At 38.7% G+C, this 19626-nt stretch overlaps 1 protein-coding gene across 1 annotated transcript in view; it reads right to left on the reverse strand.

Moving 5' to 3' along the window:
- C3G (C3G guanyl-nucleotide exchange factor) overlaps positions 1–19626 on the reverse strand; it is a 426509-nt gene that overhangs the window by 257585 nt on the left and 149298 nt on the right. The window contains exon 2 of the mRNA XM_068226676.1: positions 11053–11294. Within this exon, the coding sequence (XP_068082777.1) occupies positions 11053–11202 (150 nt within the window). The 5' untranslated portion in view covers positions 11203–11294. The remainder of the gene's footprint in view (positions 1–11052; positions 11295–19626) is intronic.

The following is a 19626-nucleotide window of genomic DNA, read 5'->3' on the forward strand; positions in this document are numbered from 1 at the left end:
AATTGAGAATTGTAGTGTAGATATGGTATATTAGATAGTATCTTGCCTGTTATATACATATGTATCTTTGTGTACACTAACCCTTTTGATACTTCAGCATTTAACCAAACGGCAGTTTTCATTTCTAACATATTATGGTACCATATAACCTCTACATATCGTCCCTTTGCAAGAAAAGTGGCAAAAGTCAAAATAAGCAATTTTTTAGGAGAGCAGAAATAAAATTTAGACAAATTACAATGTACTTATAACTTTCATACCAAACATAGCAGCATTTCTAAATTTTACATACATACATACTGTACCGGTTACGACCTGTACATAAGTACTTTTTGAGCATAAGTTACGTTTATTTACCACGCGTAATGTTCCGAGCGCGCCTGGTTTGTTTACCAGCAGCGAGGACCAGCTAGCGAGTGTATGACGACTGTGAGCTGTGACGTAGCCACAGGGGCTAGCTAGACCGCCCGCTCATCTCAACACGTGTTACCAGCCTTGACTGGTATTTTCTGGATTCCACGACACTTGTTCTAGAGAGTTCGATAGAGAAAATTTTGAAATTTCTATAATAATGATGCTAGCGAATCGAGCGATATGTCATCTTATTTGGGATCACCTAAACGTCCCAATGCTCGAGTTTCAAGCAAATCCATCGAGGGATTCGGGAGATATTCAATCAAACCGTTTTATGACGTAGACATCCCGGATTGAATAAAAGGAGGATCTACTGTAGCCTATTCACACAGTCTCAGCTGAGTAGTCAGCGGGGACACACTTGCTGCTACTATCATCGTGGAACTCTGTCATTATACAAGTATGGGAAGACGATTCTTCCAAGTACTATAAAGTGGACTCATAAGACTTCGAGTGTTGTAGAAAATTTTCTAAGTCTTCATAATTGAACTTAGAATATTTACAAGTGTTAATTAAATGGACTTGTATTATTTACGTGCCTTCGAGATTGAAACTTTTCTAAGTGTTCGTGAAATGGACTTGTATTATTTACATGGGTTCGAGACCAGAATTCTTCTAAGTGTTAATTAAATGGACTTGTATTATTTACGTGCCTTCGAGACTGAAACTTTTCTAAGTGTTTGGACTTGTATTATTTACGTGTCTTCGAAGCTGGAATTTTTCTAAGTGTTCGTGAAATGGACTTGTATTATTTACATGGGTTCGAGACCAGAATTCTTCTAAGTATTCATTGAATGGACTTGTATTATTTTCATGTGTTCGAGACCAGAACTTTTCTACGTGATCATTGAATGGACTTGTATTATTTACGAGTATTCGAGATTGGAATTTTTCTAAGTGTTCGTGAAATGGACTTGTATTATTTACGTGGAATATTTGCGACTGTTGAGGAACTCATCCTTCTAATAGACAGTGATTGATTAACATTGCTAGTGATGAACTTTAACTTTCCAACGGCTTTAAACGAAGTTAGGATTTCACTTACATTTACTCAAAGACTTGTACATTTGCCAGTGTTGGTTTAAAAGACTTATAAATTTCGTCAGTGAATTTATTTATGTGGAAGGACTTGTGTTTTCGTCAGTGGTCACTCAAAGACTTTATGAATTTCACCAGTGATTAACTTTAAATATATTCAAACTTCCAAGTGAATGGACTTGTGTTTTCATTCGAGTTTAGGCAAAGACTTGCACCTTCGCCAGTAATGAACTTTGAGTTTAACTATAATTTCACAAGAAGGGACTTGTATTTTTCGTTGCCAAAAGTTATTCAGGGACGAGGATTTTCCTAGTGATGAACTCTAAATTTACAAAAGAAATTATTTATAAAATCCTCCTATCAATACAATTCAAGTCATCTGTTAGATGAAGCAAAGTCTATACATGTTTCAGCCTAATCTCAAGGCCATCTTCAGTAGTAAAACAATGATTACATAATCTACAAACAAATTAAAAAACGTAATGATGTGAAGTGACAGTGATCATGATTAGTGAGTTAAAAACACATTGAGGTGCAAAGTCCTCTCGTCTAATAGATCTTGCTGACTGTTAAATAAAACACTATGCTGAGTATTGACGGTCTCACTACACTCCTCAGCATAGTGTTTTATTTAACAGTCAGCAAGATCTATTAGACGAGAGGACTTGGCACCTCAATGTGTTTTTAACTCACTAATCATGATCACTGTCACTTCACATCATTACGTTTTTTAATTTGTTTGTAGATTATGTAATCATTGTTTTACTACTGAAGATGGCCTTGAGATTAGGCTGAAACATGTATAGACTTTGCTTCATCTAACAGATGACTTGAATTGTATTGATAGGAGGATTTTATAAATATTTTCTTTTCTAAAGTGATAACCGTCAATACGGAATGAGATTCATAACTTGCAATGAACTCTAAATTATTAATACGACTCATATCGTTTTAGGAGTGTTGGAAGTCTTCATGTACAATTATCAAGAACTCTGCTTTTCATGGACTCAGTGCTACTAGTGACCTTGGGAACATCAATCCTCTCAGTCTCATTGGGCTGAGGTTGTACATGACTATCTACAACATCGCCTGGATCACCGGGGTTCAACCCGGGCCTCAGAGGTCGAGACATCTCTACTTGCCGTCAATCCAGACAGTCCAGCTGCCTCTGTCTGGAGTATCTGAAGTCCCTGGAATCACTGGAGTCTTCTGGAACGTGCTTCAACCAGCTTGGCTTGGTGCGCTGGAGAACCCGAGCCATACTATTGGAATACGAGGAAGACAATCCATTTCTACTTAGAGGTGATGTGCAAATTCATGACTTATTTGAATAAACTCTTGTGCAATCAGAGTCAAAGTTTTTTTGTAGATAGGACCCTACCTCCTGTACCGAGCCCTAGCTACAATTAATCCAGTTTTTCGCCCTGAGAACTATAGTCATGCTACTTTAAAATTTAATCTGAGAGTCGGGCTCTTTTACTGGTACAATAAATACATACATACATACATACATACATACATACATACATACATACATACATACATACATACATACATACATTAACATTGTAGACTGTTATGCCTTTCAGCGTTCAGTCTGCAAGCCTCTGTGAATTTACTAAACATCGCCACAATTCTCTATTTGCAACTAGTGCTGTGGCTTCATTTAATTCTATACCTCTTATCTTTAAATCGTTAGAAACTGAGTCTAACCATCATCGTCTTGGTCTCCCTCTACTTCTCTTACCCTCCTTAACAGAGTCCATTATTCTCCTAGGTAACCTAACCTCCTCCATTCGCCTCACCACCCCACCACCAAAGCTGGTTTATGCGTACAGCTTCATCCATCGAGTTCATTCCTGAATTAGCCTTTATCTCCTCATTCAAAGTACCCTCCTGCCATTGTCCCCACCTGTTTTTATCAGCAATCATTCTTGCTACTTTCATGTCTGTTACTTCTAAATTATGAATAAGATATCCTGAGTGCACCCAGCTTTCGCTCCCATAAAGCAAACTTGGTCTGTACACAGACCAACGTAAAGATAGTTTCGTCTGGGAGCTGACTTCCTTCTTACAGAATACTGTTGATCACAACTGCGAGCTCACTGCGTTAGCTTTATTACACCTTGACTCAATATCACTTACTATATTACTATCCTGCAAGAACACACAACCTAAATACTTGAAATTATCTACCTGTTCTAGCTTTGTATCACCAATATGACATTCAAGTCTGTTGAATTTCTTACCTAATGACATCAATTTAGTCTTCGAAAGGCTAATTTTTATACAATACTCATTGCACCTATTTTCAAGTTCCAAGATATTAGACAGCAGGCTTTTGGCACAATCTGCCTTTAGGACCAAGTCGTCAGCATAGGCCAGACTGCTTACTATATTTCCACCTAACTGAATCCCTCCGTGCCATTTTATACCTTTCAGCAAATGATCCATGTAAACTACGAACAGCAAAGGTGAAAGATTATAGCCTTGTCTAACCCCTGTAAGTACCCTGAACCAAGAACTCATTCTGCCATCAATTCTCACTGAAGCCCAATTGTCAACATAAATGCCTATTGATTTTAATAATCTAACTTAATTCCATAGCCCCCCAGTATGGCGAACATCTTTTCCCTCGGTACCCCATCATATGCTTTCTCTAGATCTACGTAACAAACACAACTGCCTATTCCTCTCGTAGCATTTTTCAATTACCTGGCACATACAGAAAATCTGATCCTGACAGCCCCTCTGTGGTCTGAAAACACACTGGTTTTCATCCAACTTCCTCTCAACTACTGATCGCACCCTCCTTTCCAAGATGCCAGTGAATACTTTGCCTGGTATACTAATCAACAAGATACCTCGACAGTTGTTGCAATCCTTCCCGTTCCCTTGCTTATAGATAGATGCAATTACTGCTTTTGCCCAATCAGAAGGTACCTTACGAACACTCCATGCTAATCTTACTACTCTATGAAGCCATTTCATCACTGCCATCCCACTATACTTCACCATTTCAGGTCTAATTTCATCTATTCCCGCTGCTTTATGACAATGGAGTTTATTTACCAAGATTGAACTGTAAGTTCCAAGGTGTTGACTTCATACTTTCAGAATCATAATTTCACCAACATCATTTTCTTCCTCCCCATGAGCTTGGCTGTTCACAATATGACCAGGAAGATATTCTTTTACATTGAGAAGATGTTCAAAATATTCCCTCCACCTGTTCATTAATTTCCTGAAATCTATTATGAGTTCACCTGAATTACCCAAAACACTGTTCATTTCTTTTTTTCCTCCCTTCCTAAGATTCTTTATTACCGTTCAGAAAGGTTTACCTGCTGCTTGACCCAGCCTTTCCAGGTAACTACCTAAATCTTCCCAAGACTTCTTTTTGGATACAACAACTATTTGTTTCGCTCTGTTTCTTTCATCTATGTACAATTCCCTGTCTACCTCGGCCCTTGTTTGGAGCCATTTCTGATAAGCCTTCTTTTTACGTTTACAAGCTGCTCTCACTTCTTCATTCTACCAAGATGTTCACCTTTCCCATCTTCACACACAATTGTTCCTAGGCATTCCCTTGCTGTTTCTACTACAGCATCCCTGTATGCCATCCATTCTCTTTCTATATCCTGAAACTGTTTACTGCCTACTGTTCGAAACCTCTCACTTATCATATCCATGTACTTCTATCTAATTTCCTCTTCCTGGAGATTTTCTACCCTTATTTGCTTGCAGACAGATTTTACTTTCTCTATGCTAGGCCTAGAGATTCTGAAAGTATGAATTTAACACCTTGGAACTTACAGTTCAATCTTGATACAACTTCTTGTTGAACAACGGTTAGTCTTTGGAATAATAATACAGAACATTTATAATGATTTGTAAAATGTAGAATAACATTTTGGGATATGTTTCTTTCTCAACAAGTCCAGCAAATCTACTTTCTTCCTTTCAGCTATGGGAAGCCGTTGAGAATATAGTTGCTTGAGACTGATGTTTGAGCATCGGTCTACAAGTGCCTGTGTTTTCCCTTCAGACTTCCTTGTTCTTGTAACTTCCTCTGATTTCTCAGGCTAGACCTTAATCTTCTTGCAAGGGTGACTTTCTTGAAACTAAAGTTTGTACTTCAGATTGAAAGGGTCTTCTTTCTCCACTTTTATTACTTTGATGTCATTTATTTTCACAGATTCATTTTCAGTGTTCTTCCAAAAGTTAGTTCCTATATGACAGCTGAGTTGCTTAAAGTCAAAAACAAGTCATTGTGGCTCAGTTCATACACTTTATATGGATTGCCGTTCTTCTTTGCTGTGCGGATTAACAAAATGCACTGGCTAAGGTGATATATGGGTCCTAATTTTCTTTATTTGTCTTTCTATAACGAAATGCATATTATCTCCATCGTTCTGGCTATGCCCTTTGATTAAGAGCTTATGTGTTACAGCCTTCACCGGATAGTTTAGCACAGCATAAATATACATGGAGATGTACTTGTTTTTTTGCTGCCCATAACAATTATCCGAGTAGAATACTATTTCAATGTAACACTCTGCATCCCGCATTTTCTTTTCGATGAATTTAAGAACACAAGAACCAATTTCAAAGGAATCACGATTACCTTTCCCCTCATGCCAAACATAGCAAGACACTGAATCATTGTTCAGCTCACGGATTGTGAAGTTAAAAGTATTTAATTTTGATTTAATAATAAAAAAGTAACACTTCACCTTTTGGACAAGGAAGGATGGCCTGCAAGTCGTAACACGCAACAATGAACTTTTCATTTACTTGTTCCTTATCTTTACCTTTCTCTGTGCGTGATAAATCTTTCTCAATAATGTGATATTTATATTGCTCTTTCAAGTTCCTCTTCATCAGTGCCTTCAGCAGTATGAAATGCTTGGTACAGCTCACACTGGTCTTTTTTCGATGTAAAAAATGCAATATTAAATTCTTGAGTAAATATTTTGTGATACATTACATAGTTACCATACGGGAGTTCATTTCCGCCTGGAGGACTTTTACACCCACTGACATAATCACGGTATAAGTCACTTATCTATTTCCCTCAATCTATGTAGTGGCGCGATAATTTAGCTCTCACATAATGAGCTTCAACTTTCAGTATTGATTGAATATGTCTACGAATACCTTCTTTTATACTTTCATCAACTCTTTTGTGATTGTTGTACTTTCCACGGAGATCGTCTGCCACAAATCCTCCAGACTCGCATTTCTTCTCCATAACCGTTCTTATTGGTCTGTCAGTAATATCCAGAGTTCTTTTTAAATAAGCCTTGGACACACGAGTACGTTGGCCATTGATTTTGAAGAAAAAGGCACTGTTCAGACGCCATGTACTACCCTCCTTTTTATAACAGTAAGGGGGCTGAATGAATTGCATGTGGAAAGCAATAAAGTCCCTTTGGTGCTGGAATGTTCCCAATTCCCAATATTTAATAAAAATATCTTGTCTTGCTTCAATACTCATTTTTAAGGAGCACTGAAGCCTACATTTCAATCCACGTGAAGGTTTCATCTCCTTCCTAGGATAGACTTTCTGTGATTCTGAAGCTGAAACATAAGACTCACCCAAATTTTTAAGCCTTTTTGACTCAGCTTTCAACCACTTGCTGGGCTGTGATGTTTGCTTCCTTCCCTTTTTAGTCTGCTGTGTAATATCTGGATCTTCTATAATTTCTTCAATTAGATTACTGTTGACTTCTATAACACCACTTGAACTGTCGGACATACTAGCAAAGCTGTCTGCATCTAAATCTCTCTTTCTGTTTGTATTTTTGGTTGGCATAAAGTCGGAGTCTGCATCTAAATCATCAAATATTTCACTAATAGAATCTGATTCACAAATTGTATTCTCAATTGTATTTTCACTTTCAGACACTTTACGGCGTAAGTTATGTTCTTTTATTCAAGTATCTGGTGCCTCGCTACACTTTTCAAGCGGTAACAAATGTGTCACTTACCTCTGACATTGAGCCTGACGCTGTCGTTGTGGAGGCAGCAGAGCGAACACCTGTGATCTTACAACAGTCCACCCTTCACTTTTCTTCTGTACAGAAGCAATTGTATTATTTTCTGACATTGGCTGTTCCTCCGATTTTCTTTCCACCCACTTCTTGGTTAATTTCACAATTAAGTTACTGCGTGAACTCATTACAGGAACAGAAATATTGTCCCACATAACAAACACAAACTGCTACCTGTCTTTATGAAATAGTTTTTATTTGATTACAACTTGGAAAGTGTTCCAGTTTATAAGAAGAAAAATATCACAACTCAAAACAAAATATTACATGAAGAGTCACAAGTGAAGAAATTATGTATACACCATTGCTATTCATCCTCTGCATGGATACGGCAACAGCTAACATACAGACTTCACATCCCTGGACCCTTCTTTATGCTGATGATGTGGTACTTGCACAAGATACCCGTCCCGAACTCCAGCATCAGGTTCAAACGTGGAAGGACAGACTGGCTGAAAATGGACTGCACCTCAATATCCAGAAGACAGAATACCTGGAATGTGGCCCCTAAACCAGAGGTACCATAAGTATCAGTGAAGAAGACCTGCAGAAGACCATGCAATTTAAGTACTTGGGATCCGTCGTCACCTCAAACTGTGACACCACTCCTGATACTCGGATGAGGGTAAATGCAGCTTGGCTCAAGTGGAGACAGGTCACTGGAGTCCTCTGTGATAAAAAGATGCCTCAATATCTAAAGGCAAAAGTTTATAAGAGTGTGGTATGGCCAGCAGCGATCTATGGGACTGAATGTCGCCCCATGACGAAACAACAGGAGCAAATGTTGACAACCATGGAGATGAAGATGCTTCGATGGTCCATGGGGTTGACCCGATGTGACCACATAAGGAACACGGACGTCCGGCAAAAGTTTGGTGTGGCGCCCATCATAGACAAAGTGAGGGAAGCCCGTCTCCGCTGGTACGGCCACGTCATGAGAAAACAGGACGACTCAGTTGCCAAAACAGTGCTCCACATCAACCCAGAGGGAACAAGACTACGAGCAAGACCAGCAAAGAGATGGACTGAAAACATCAGGGCAGACATGCACAGTGTTGGCTTAACACCAGAAGATGTCAACGACAGACAGAAATGGAGGAGATGTAGCAAAGCAGCAGACCCTGCAAGTCGGGATTAATGCAAAGAAAGAGAGAATTCAAAAATAATGACATAACTCAAAATCTTTCACTGTTCATAAAACGATATGAAGTAAACCTCGAGAAATCTTATCATATAAACCGTCACAACTCAAAATATTTCTTGAAAGACCTGAACACGTAAACTGTCACAAATCCAAATGGTCCTTTTTTCTTGAAAGACCTGAACATGTACTCCGTCACAAGACAAAATATGTCATTTTTCTTGAGAGAACTGATCGCGTGAACTGCCACAACTTAAAATGTGACATTGTTGACGATAACCCACCGCGCTTCCTTCTCCAGCTGCAGACACTCCTTACTGAGAAGTGACGCTTTACCTGATATACAGCGTGCAAAGACACCCTAGCGGCAACCATCGAACTATGAAATGTGTTGTTTTCACTGATGACAGAACACATTGTTCTCGTGCATCAGCACCAATAAAACATTTTTCTCAAGATTTTGAGTTGTGTCACTTTTCTTACGAAGGGACGATATCACTTGGCATTGCGTACTGAAGATCTTAACATTATTCCTCTTATACACTTCATATATGATATGGTATAACATGGCTAATTAGGATTCTTTGCTCTCAGTGAAACATTATTATCAATTTATTACATTCTCTAACTGGAGTTTGTCTTATTTCTGATGAAGACTACCTATCCCCCTATATCATCAGCATATATAAATCACTCACAAGAACCTAACATCATTTAAATCATTCTGAAGACACTAAACATATATCTATTACTATGGACTTTAACTATAAAAATGCTAACTTTGTTCCTATTTATCGATATATCTATTTTATTAAATAAACTTATCTTTTTCCGTCGCTTTCCGGAATTATACTGTATCTGTCATTTGGTCATCCTCCGCAGCTTTGGATTCTGGTCATCCTGCTTGGCCGGTCATCATGATGTCATCGGGCACCAGGAGTCATCTCTGCCATGTAGGTCCAGCTCGAAATCATCCACATAGTCGACCTAAAATCTTCTTAGTAAGCCATGGTTTCCTTCAAAAGCTTAATTGAAAAGACAAAATACACTGATGAAATCAGCTGTGACATAACGTTTTCAAAGCCTCCTAACATAATTTAACTACTTGATTCCACTTAATATTGCTTCGTATAATCTCAGTTGCTATTAGATCTCCAATATATCTGCTAATATTTCAAGTTTATCTCATATAGAATGGCTTTACTAGTTGTTAATCGTTTATATTGTGATACGCTGCATGTCCTCTCTTATAGTCATGGCCTTATCTTCATAGTTTTTCTAAGCCACTGCTGATCAATTTACAAGGTTCGTATTTCAACATTTTATGCGTACTTGATTAATCTTTTTATATATTCTTCTATTATATTCTTCTTCAGATGTTGCAAATAGCTTTCTTTTCTTGAATCCTTTTCTCGTTTTTAATATTTTTTACAAATTATACAGCTTCTTGCTCATAACACATCTACTCCCTTGAGTTAGCTTTTCATTTGTGACTTTTAAACAGTGTTGGTCTTAACAATTCAAATATCTATTTTGTCTTGGTCACTGTCATCACGATCTTATTCATTCTGACTTTGCGTTACTCTCAATTTCCTTGACATTTTATATAATTTATTCATTGTGTCTAACGTCATTACGAGTAATCGTGTTCGTCTTAATTTGGTTGAGCTTAATTTCTGGAATAGTGGAATGGCACAGTAGATTTACTGGCATATTAAAGAACCCCTTTTAAGGTAAAATTCTGGCACTCTGGAGTCTCTCAAGAATGTTATTTCGAGTAAAGAATGTAAAAATAAATAGTTTCATTTCATAATTTTGTAAACATACTTAGGGTAAACTATGGATTGTAATTTATTTCTAAATGTAAAGTATTTACTGCAGCCAGTAATGGACATGAACAGTTCAATTCAGTCAACATCCCCAACTCACTTCCATGTTAGGCAAGGAGCCAAAAACTGGTAAGGAGAAGACGGTACAACGCAATGTGGTATTGTTTACATGTGACGTGAACGCTTGGCCACAAGCCAGCTGGACACACCACAACCGGTCCACATCTGTGCAGGCTGTTACCAGTAGCAACTCAGTGCAGAGACACAACCATTTTCTTGAAAACTACGGACACAGAAATCAGCACTATTCATTCCTCTTGCCAATATCTATGAAGAGGTTTTATTCTGGTGATGTATAGAACAGTCTTATGATTTATATATGTGGCCACGAACTGCAAATCTCAGTGTTGTTCAAGTTGTACAATACTATGAGCATATAGCACAGAACTACAGTGAATTCGTAATGGAAGAAAATTGTGGTCAGCTCAAGGAGCTATACGACATACTCTAGGTGACCTGCCCATTAGGAACCTCCCCTGTCGATCATAGCACTAACTCTTAATGTTATGAATACCTGTTTCACGTGTAAGTCCAAATCACGCAAAGGATTCTTTTCTGCAGTAGTGTCCACAGCATCGATACTTGATCCTTTGTGGCTGGATCGAGTCTTCGGCGAATGAGGAGAGCCTGAGCGCTGGGAACTCCCCCCTCCTGGTGACCGCATCTGTGAAAGGATTTCCAAGAAATCTTCTTTGAAGGAGCGAGCTCTGCGAGCCAGCTTACCCCCACGTGGCTTCGAGCTAGGGCCGTCAGAGTCTGAAAACAACAAGATTTTACCATTAATAAATAAATTCATACACCCAGTCATAATGACAGGGAAAGGAGCTAGTGGGGAAGTTTTCAAAAAGGATAAATACCTTCATTAAGGCTGATGAAGCAAAGAGAACATTGAATGGGGGAGGGAGTTGCTCATGTCACATTTTTTGGTCACTATAAATAGTGAGGTTTTCTTTGAAAAGGGTAGTTTTAAGAATTATTTAACATAATATGAAACTTAGAAGATGTAGTTGATCTGTCTTTAATACACATTTCGTTTTTCCAATATTAACACCAAAGTAGCAGCCCCTCTACTCCCGACCTCATCTACAGAACCTAGCAAATAATTTTCATATATAGACACAGCTTCCACATGTTCCATGTCACTATTGGTCTAAACAAATAATGCAAAGTCTATTTAAAATATATACATAAGATGTATCTGAATTATACCAACAAAACAAATCAGGGATGATCTTTGTGTTATGTAAAGAACAATGGCGCAATCAGATTGGAGGAGAAAATGTTTCCTCATAATCTACAAGTTTCATTTCCGTATTGATTGTAGCTACAACATAAGATCGATACTGAAGCCTCCACCTTATCAATACATTTATTTACATGCTATCATTCACACTACCGGTTTCGACCCTTCAAGGGTCATCCTCAGCTGACAATTACAAATATGGTTCTTAAAACATCACAATGGAAAATATTGTACAGTTGTGACAATTGTCCAATTCAACAGACTGTCTAAAAGAAATGATACAATTAAAATAGTAAAATAAGTCCTCTCTTCTTGGATTGTAAAAGGGTTACGTAGTATAAAAGGACATGTCATTTGCAAATGTTTTTGTTGTTATGATCAGCGTAAAAATTGAAACTTGCAATGCTATGGATGCACTGATAGTAGTATTCTTGAAGTGTCCACTATTTTGCGTTAAAACTTATGGCTAATTGATTAAAACATTTCGGGGGTCTATTCTTGTAATAACTATATTGTTTGTTACATTGTGTTCCTCTGCTGGTAGTATGAGCGTCTTGAAGTGATTTGGACACTGTTTTTGAAGAATTGGGTAGTTGTCTAGTGTTCAATTCGAGGCATATTCAATATATATGTACAAGACTCATAATATATACTAATGCTGAGTTGATAGTAAAATGCATTTTGTAAGAATAAAAATTTGTTTTAGTGACGTGCTCCTTAATTTGGTGTGGTATAATTTTATCAAGTGTCAATTTGTTTTACAATACTTGATATCTTGATTTTGAAAGATAGCGTGAAGGCTTTTTCCTTTTATGTTGTAGGCCGTATTTATCTGTAAGTAGAAATGAAGTGTGTGAGAAGTTGCGTCTACTAGGTTTTTTTTTTTTGTTAGATGTAAAAGAGTGTGTGTTGTACTTACTCTAGATGTTAACACTGTTGTGCATTACACGGCAGCACGTCGAGTACTGTTGCGTGTTTGTCTAGAGCTGCTGATTGTGGCTGCGGAGGGGAAGTTTGAAGGGGTAGAGGGAGCGGTTACTGGGGGAGTGAGACTGGAGTGGGGGGTGTCTCTGGGCGGTTCTTTTATGTGTATAGGGTGTTGCTTCTTAACTCTTTTTAGGTAATTGTTTTTTAAAAGGGGGATGACGGCATCCAAAAGAATGTTGTTTTTTTCTGTAATTTCATTCAAATTAAAATTTGGGTTGACATATTGATCTAGGTTTATATAAAATTCTTCCATTATGTAGGATGCTGGCATTACTATATGTAGTTTTATAAGCTATTTTTAGGCCTCGTTTCTTGAAGATGTTTGTTATGGGGTATATATGGGTGTTGTTGTAGGTGAATAGTACGTAATTTTTCTTGGTTTTTTCAGTCCTGATTAATTTGGATTTGGGTTGATTTTTTATTTTGCATATGATTTTGTTGATCATTTCTTTTTTATATCCGTTCTGTCTGGCTATTTCATGGATCAAGTTGAGTTCTTTATTTAGTTCTTCTTTTGTTAGTGGTATTTTTTTTTTTGCTATGGGCTTTACGTCGCACCGACACAGATAGGTCTTATGGCGACGATGGGATAGGAAAGGCCTAGGAGTTGGAAGGAAGCGGCCGTGGCCTTAATTAAGGTACAGCCCCAGCATTTGCCTGGTGTGAAAATGGGAAACCACAGAAAACCATTTTCAGGGCTGCCGATAGTGGGATTCGAACCTACTATCTCCCGGATGCAAGCTCACAGCCGCGCGCCTCTACGCGCACGGCCAACTCGCCCGGTTGTTAGTGGTATATTAAGGGCTCTATATATCATACTATGGTATGCTTCTTTCTTGTGTGCGTTAGGGTGGGTGGAGTCTATTTTTATTGTGTTGGATGTATGTGTGGGCTTTCTGTGCATTTTGTATGTTAAATGATTATCGTGCCTGGTTATAGATATGTCTAGGTAGTTTATGGTGTGATTGTTTTCTGCTCCCATGGTGAATTTTATATGCGGGTCTATTTCATTTAATTGTTCTAAAATTCTGGTTTCATTAGTGTATCTATTATCTATTATGACAAATACATCATCAACAAATCTACACCAGAAAAGAATATTGTCTATTTTTTTTATTTCTTGATATTCTATATAATCTATATAGATTTCAGCTAATATACCTGATGTTGCGGATCCCATTGGTAAACCTTGCTGGTGATCTATGGTGTCATGAAATTTAAAATAGTTGTTATTGATAGCAAAATGGAGTAATTTTATGAACTCTTCTATTTCTAGGGTTAGATTCTATTATTTTTATGGTTGCTTGCGTTGGTATGTTTGGGTACATGTTTATTATGTCATATGATGCTAGTCTATGGTGTTGTTCTATTTTTATTTCTTTTGTAGTGTTGCAGAATTCTATTGAATTTTGTATTTTTTTTTTTTTTTTTTTTGGCTAAAAAGACGTGTTTTTTGAGGAATGTTTCGATAAATTGTGACAGTTTGTAAGTTAGACTCGGTCTGTAGTTTATTATAGGTCTCATTGCGACGTTGTCCTTAAGAATTTTCGGGTATACTCTAGCGGTTGGTAGTCCTGGGTTCAATGTAATAAATTTTGCAGTTTCTTGTTCGTTTGGAAGAAAATGGGTGTTTTTTAGTAATGTTTTTAGATTTCTTTGGATGCTGTTAGTAGGGTCTTTGTTTTTGATTTGAAAAGTTTCATCTTGAAAACAGATTTTGGTTTTGGCTATGTACTCGTCTTTGTCCATGATGACAGTTATGTTGCCTTTATCTGCTTTAGTTATTAGTAAATTGTTCTGTTTGATTTTGTTTTTGAGTTTTTTCATCTGTATATTGTTCTTGGTACCTTAGTTGCTGTTCTCCTTACTGATTTCGTTAATATACTGTGGTAATCTTTTCCTAATTTCGTATCTAATTTCATTGCATTGTTCATGAGGTATTTTATTTACGGCATTTTCAGTTTCTGTAATGATTGTAGTGATATTTTGAAAGACTGAATTGTTTCCCCAATTATATTTGAGTCCCTTACTCAGTATAAGTCTCTTTCAATTCTTAATGGTACAGTAGTTATCACAAAAAAGAGAACAGTGTAGTTTACTGAAAGTATTGTATATACTGGATACAGATAAACCCATACTGAGGTTGCAACAGTGCTACTGGAGTGAGAGAATCAGCCGTCTAGGAAAAGTCCTAGTCCGCTGCCCAGGAGACACCCAGATGTATGACAATATCACGTGTAAATACACCCTTCTGGAAGGTTTCTCTCATGTCTGTTCATTATAATGTATCCCCAAATCAAATCGCCTATCAGCTTTTGTTGAATGACAAAGTTAAATGCAGAACTAGACCACCAAAATTTCTAAGAAACATTGAAGATGAAACCTGTGAAATATACAAACCTTTTGTTTTTGGAGAGCTGGAAAATGCCATCAAGATGTGCAAGAACAGAATAGTGCCTGGTCTAAACGACATTCTTATAGTGCAAATTAAACATTTTGGAAATGCTACCAAAGAATGGATTTGCTATCCTTAAGCCCGGCAAGGACCCTAATGACTCAAAGAACTTTCAACCGATCTCCCATTTGTGTCACCTCTACAAGATCTTTGAAAGGGTGCTTCTTAACAGTCTTGCAGCATCTGTAGAGCCTTTGTTAATCCCTGAGCAAGCTGGTTTTAGGCAGGCATGGACTGCACTGCACAAGTAGTAAACCTAACTCAGTATATAGAAGATGGTTTTCATAGAAGATGGTTTTCAATCCCGAAAAACAAAGGAGTAGCGTTTGTAGACCTTTCTTGTGCCTACGACACTGTACAACATCAAATCATGTTACAAAATCTGTACAGCCTTACAAAGGATTTCAACTTACTAGAACTGTTGCTGCCCTTTTACTGTTCCAGCCTAGCTATGGCTAGACCACCTAGTTGCTCGCTACCACTTCCTAGGACAGATAGCAGCACCCTTCAGCACCCAGCCGGAAGTGGTGTGGATAGAAGGGGATGAGAGACTGTTATGCTTGGGTGCCTCGTGCGAGAGGAGATGAGAACATGTGACTGATTGTTATCGGGGCCATCTGCCCATCAATACTCAGTGTTATGTATTATAATGTGTTATATAAGTGTCGTAAATGTAATAAATATTGTTATTTAATCAAGTGAGTGATTTACGTTCAAAACATGGTCCAATTACCGGGCCGGATTATCTACACCACGAGGACCTCGTGAAAGCAGCGTGGCGTGTAGTATGGACGACTAGTTTCTACAGTAACATGGAAATACTTGGAAGTTCACTTCAATGACATCATCTGGCAGTCCCAGGTTCGATGTTCCAGCACCAGAGGTAAACTAAACTGAAGGCAGGTCAGTACTATTCATTTAAGGCTCTCCTTTTCTCCTTGTTATTGTCTTACCCCCTCCATCATGGAATCTTCAACAAGGCAAAAGCTTCTTAAGCAGAGGTCGCGATTTAAAGCGCAACTTACCCGCTCAGAAACATTCGTTGAAAATTTCATCGCTCAACAGCATTCGAATTCGCATGAAATTAAACTGCGATATGAAGACATGAGTGCATTAATGTCGAAGTTTGATGACGTGCAGTCAGAATTAGAATTAGGAGACGTTGAAAACGAGCAAGCTCATGATCAGGTGCGTGCCGAATTCGAAGCCAAATACTACAAGGTAAAGGGCGAAATGAGTAAAATAATAGCGAGCCTTGAAGAGTCATCACGCGACACGGTAGATTCAGGAAGAACTCAGGTCAGCAGTGTCGCGAGTTTAAAGTTACCGGCAATTAACATTCCACATTTCGATGGAAAATACGAAAACTGGCTCTCATTCGCAGACAGTTTTCAAGTTATGATTCATAACAACAATAATCTGCCAAGTGTCCAGAAATTTCACTACTTAGCATCTGTTCTCAAGGGCCCAGCCAGCCAATTAATTCAAAATTTACCCATCACAGAGGCAAATTATGAGGTAGCGTGGAAAATGATGAAGGACAGATTTGAGAACAAGAAACTAATAGCAGCTACTCATGTTAAGGCACTCTTAACTTTAAAATCAGTCTCCAGTGAAACAGCCACAGAACTGTTAAGGTACTCTAACACTTTTAATAGTCATTTGAATGCACTCAAGGCCCTAGAACTTAACATTCCACTGCATGAAGTTATTTTGACTCAACTGTATGCTCAAGGACTTGATGCTTGTACTAGACGAGACTGGGAATTATCACAAGCAGACACTCGGGTTCCATCACTTGATGACTTGCTGTCATTTGTTGAGCACAAACGGCAAGCTCTGGAGAACTTCCCTAGCTCACAGCACACTGCACCATCGCACAGACAACAAGCTGACAGAAATAAGCCTAAACCTCAAGGGGATACTCAACCACGTTACACTTACACCACTACCAGTCTCATAAAGTGTCCCTGCTGTCATGGTAATCACCCGATATTTAAATGTGAAGGGTTTGCAGCTCTGAGTGTGGAAGATAGACAAAGTAGGGTTAAAGAAATGGACTTATGTTTTAACTGTTTGCGTACACAGCATTCTGCCAAACAGTGCAAATCACGTGGCTGTAAATTATGTAGTAGGAAGCATCACACCTCATTACATAATCCATCAGGTAGAGAGGGAGGTACAGCCCATCAAACTGCATCCAACTCCCCTCACACATACTGCAATACAAGAGACCCTGTAGCGGTTCTGCTGTCCACTTCCATGGTCAAGGTACTAGATTCTAGGGGGCAAATGCAGGTCTGCCGGGCACTTCTTGACAGTGGCAGCCAGGTTAATCTTTGCACTGAAAGTCTAGCACAGCGATTAGGCCTTAAGAAAATGAAGAATCCCATACCAATCAGCGGCATAAATGATTCCATTTCTCAATCAAGGTACAGTGTTCAGTTAGAATTGCAATCCACTGTAAGTAACTTCACTGTGAGTATGACTTGCTCTGTCTTTCCACGTATCACAGGTAACATGCCCAGTAGTTACATTCAGCATGAGCATTGGAACTTGCCCACTGATTTGAAGCTCGCTAACCCCAAGTTCTTCCAGCCAGGTGACATTGAATTGTTAATAGGCGCAGAACATTTCTTTTCATTACTGAAACCTGGGCGCAGAACTCGATCACCAGATTATCCTATCCTTCAAGACACTGAACTAGGATGGATATTGCTGGACACTACCATCGTAGGGAAGAGAAAAATCCTACTCTAACTACATGTTTCTTGAAGTCAGAGGACAGGTTAGACACTCAACTACAACGGTTCTGGGAAATAGAAGAGCTTACATCACGAGTCATGACAAGAGAAGAGAGAGCTACCGAAAAACACTTTACAGAGAATACTACTAGGGATGCTACAGGTAGATTCATAGTTCGCTTACCCCTCAAGCAGAAACCTGAGGTTCTGGGAAACTCCTTCAATCATGCCATGTCAAGACTAACTCAATCAGAACGGCGTTTCAGCAGGCAGCCCTCACTTAAGCACGAGTACTCTAACTTTCTTCACGAGTATGAGGCGATGGGGCATATGGTTAAGGTGGATACATCTACTCAGTCAGGGAATGAAGGTGGAAGCTATTATCTACCCCATCATCCAGTTTTTAAGCTTAGTAGCTCGACTACCAAAACTAGGGTAGTATTTGATGCATCTTCTAAAACTTCTAACAACATTTCATTGAATGACATATTAATGGTTGGAACGACAATACAAGAGGATCTTTACTCTATCATTCTAAGATTCAGAATGCATACCTTTGCCTTCACCGCAGATATTGCTAAAATGTATCGGCAAGTCATGGTTCATGCAGATGATAGGAAACTTCAGTGGATTATCTGGAGGGAATCACCTAGGGACCCACCCTCTCACTATGAACTGACAACTGTAACATATGGTACAGCATCAGCACCCTTCCTAGCTACCAGATGCCTGCAGCAACTTCCTGAAGATGAAGAATCGAGGTTCCCCAGAGCAGCACAAGTTGTTCGCAGAGATTTTTATGTTGACGATTTATTAAGCGGCTGTCACGATATCCAGGATGCTCTTCAGTTGCAGTCTGAAATTATTAATTTACTAGAGAGTGGAGGATTTCACCTCAGGAAATGGTGTTCAAACCACCCAGCATTACTAGAAGCAGTTTCAGAAGAGGACAGGGAAACCCAGTTGCCTTTAAGTCTTGATGAAGAGCTGCAGATGGCCTTGCACTCTTGTATCAAAATTGCACAACAAGTGTGTTACGCTCAAGAGATAGCCAGTCTCAACTCTAAGTGTTGCATTTCAAGGAAGAGTAAAATTGCTGATTTACATCCTTTCTTAGATGATAAGGGAATGCTAAAGGTAGGAGGAAGACTAGTAAATTCAAAACTACCTTATGACACTAAGCACCAGCTTATCCTTCCTCCCCAGCATGCTCTCACAAACCTTGTTGTGATGGCAGAACACATTAGGCTTTTACATGCAGGTGCTCAATTAGTAATTGCATCATTAAGAGAAAGATTCTGGATTCCCACGGCTAGGGCAGTTGTTCGAAGAGTCATCCACAAGTGCCTGACCTGTTTTAGATTCAAGGCGTTAACAGCTGAACAGCTGATGGGACAGCTCCCTGTTACCAGAGTGCAACAGAGTCGCCCATTTCTTAATGTAGGAACTGATTATGCTGGTCCTTTCTTCGTCAAGAGGGGAAATGTGAGAAGCAAACAGACAACGAAGAGCTACATTGCATTGTTCATCTGTCTGGCTACCAAGGCTCTTCACCTGGAGGTGGTGAGTGACCTCTCTACTGATGCCTTTATGGCAGCCCTGAGGAGATTCATAGCTCGACGTGGGAAATTCTCCATCATCTATAGTGATAATGGGACT

The sequence above is a fragment of the Anabrus simplex genome, chromosome 3 (genome assembly GCF_040414725.1).
Source record: "Anabrus simplex isolate iqAnaSimp1 chromosome 3, ASM4041472v1, whole genome shotgun sequence".
Classification (NCBI taxonomy): Eukaryota; Metazoa; Arthropoda; class Insecta; order Orthoptera; family Tettigoniidae; genus Anabrus; species Anabrus simplex.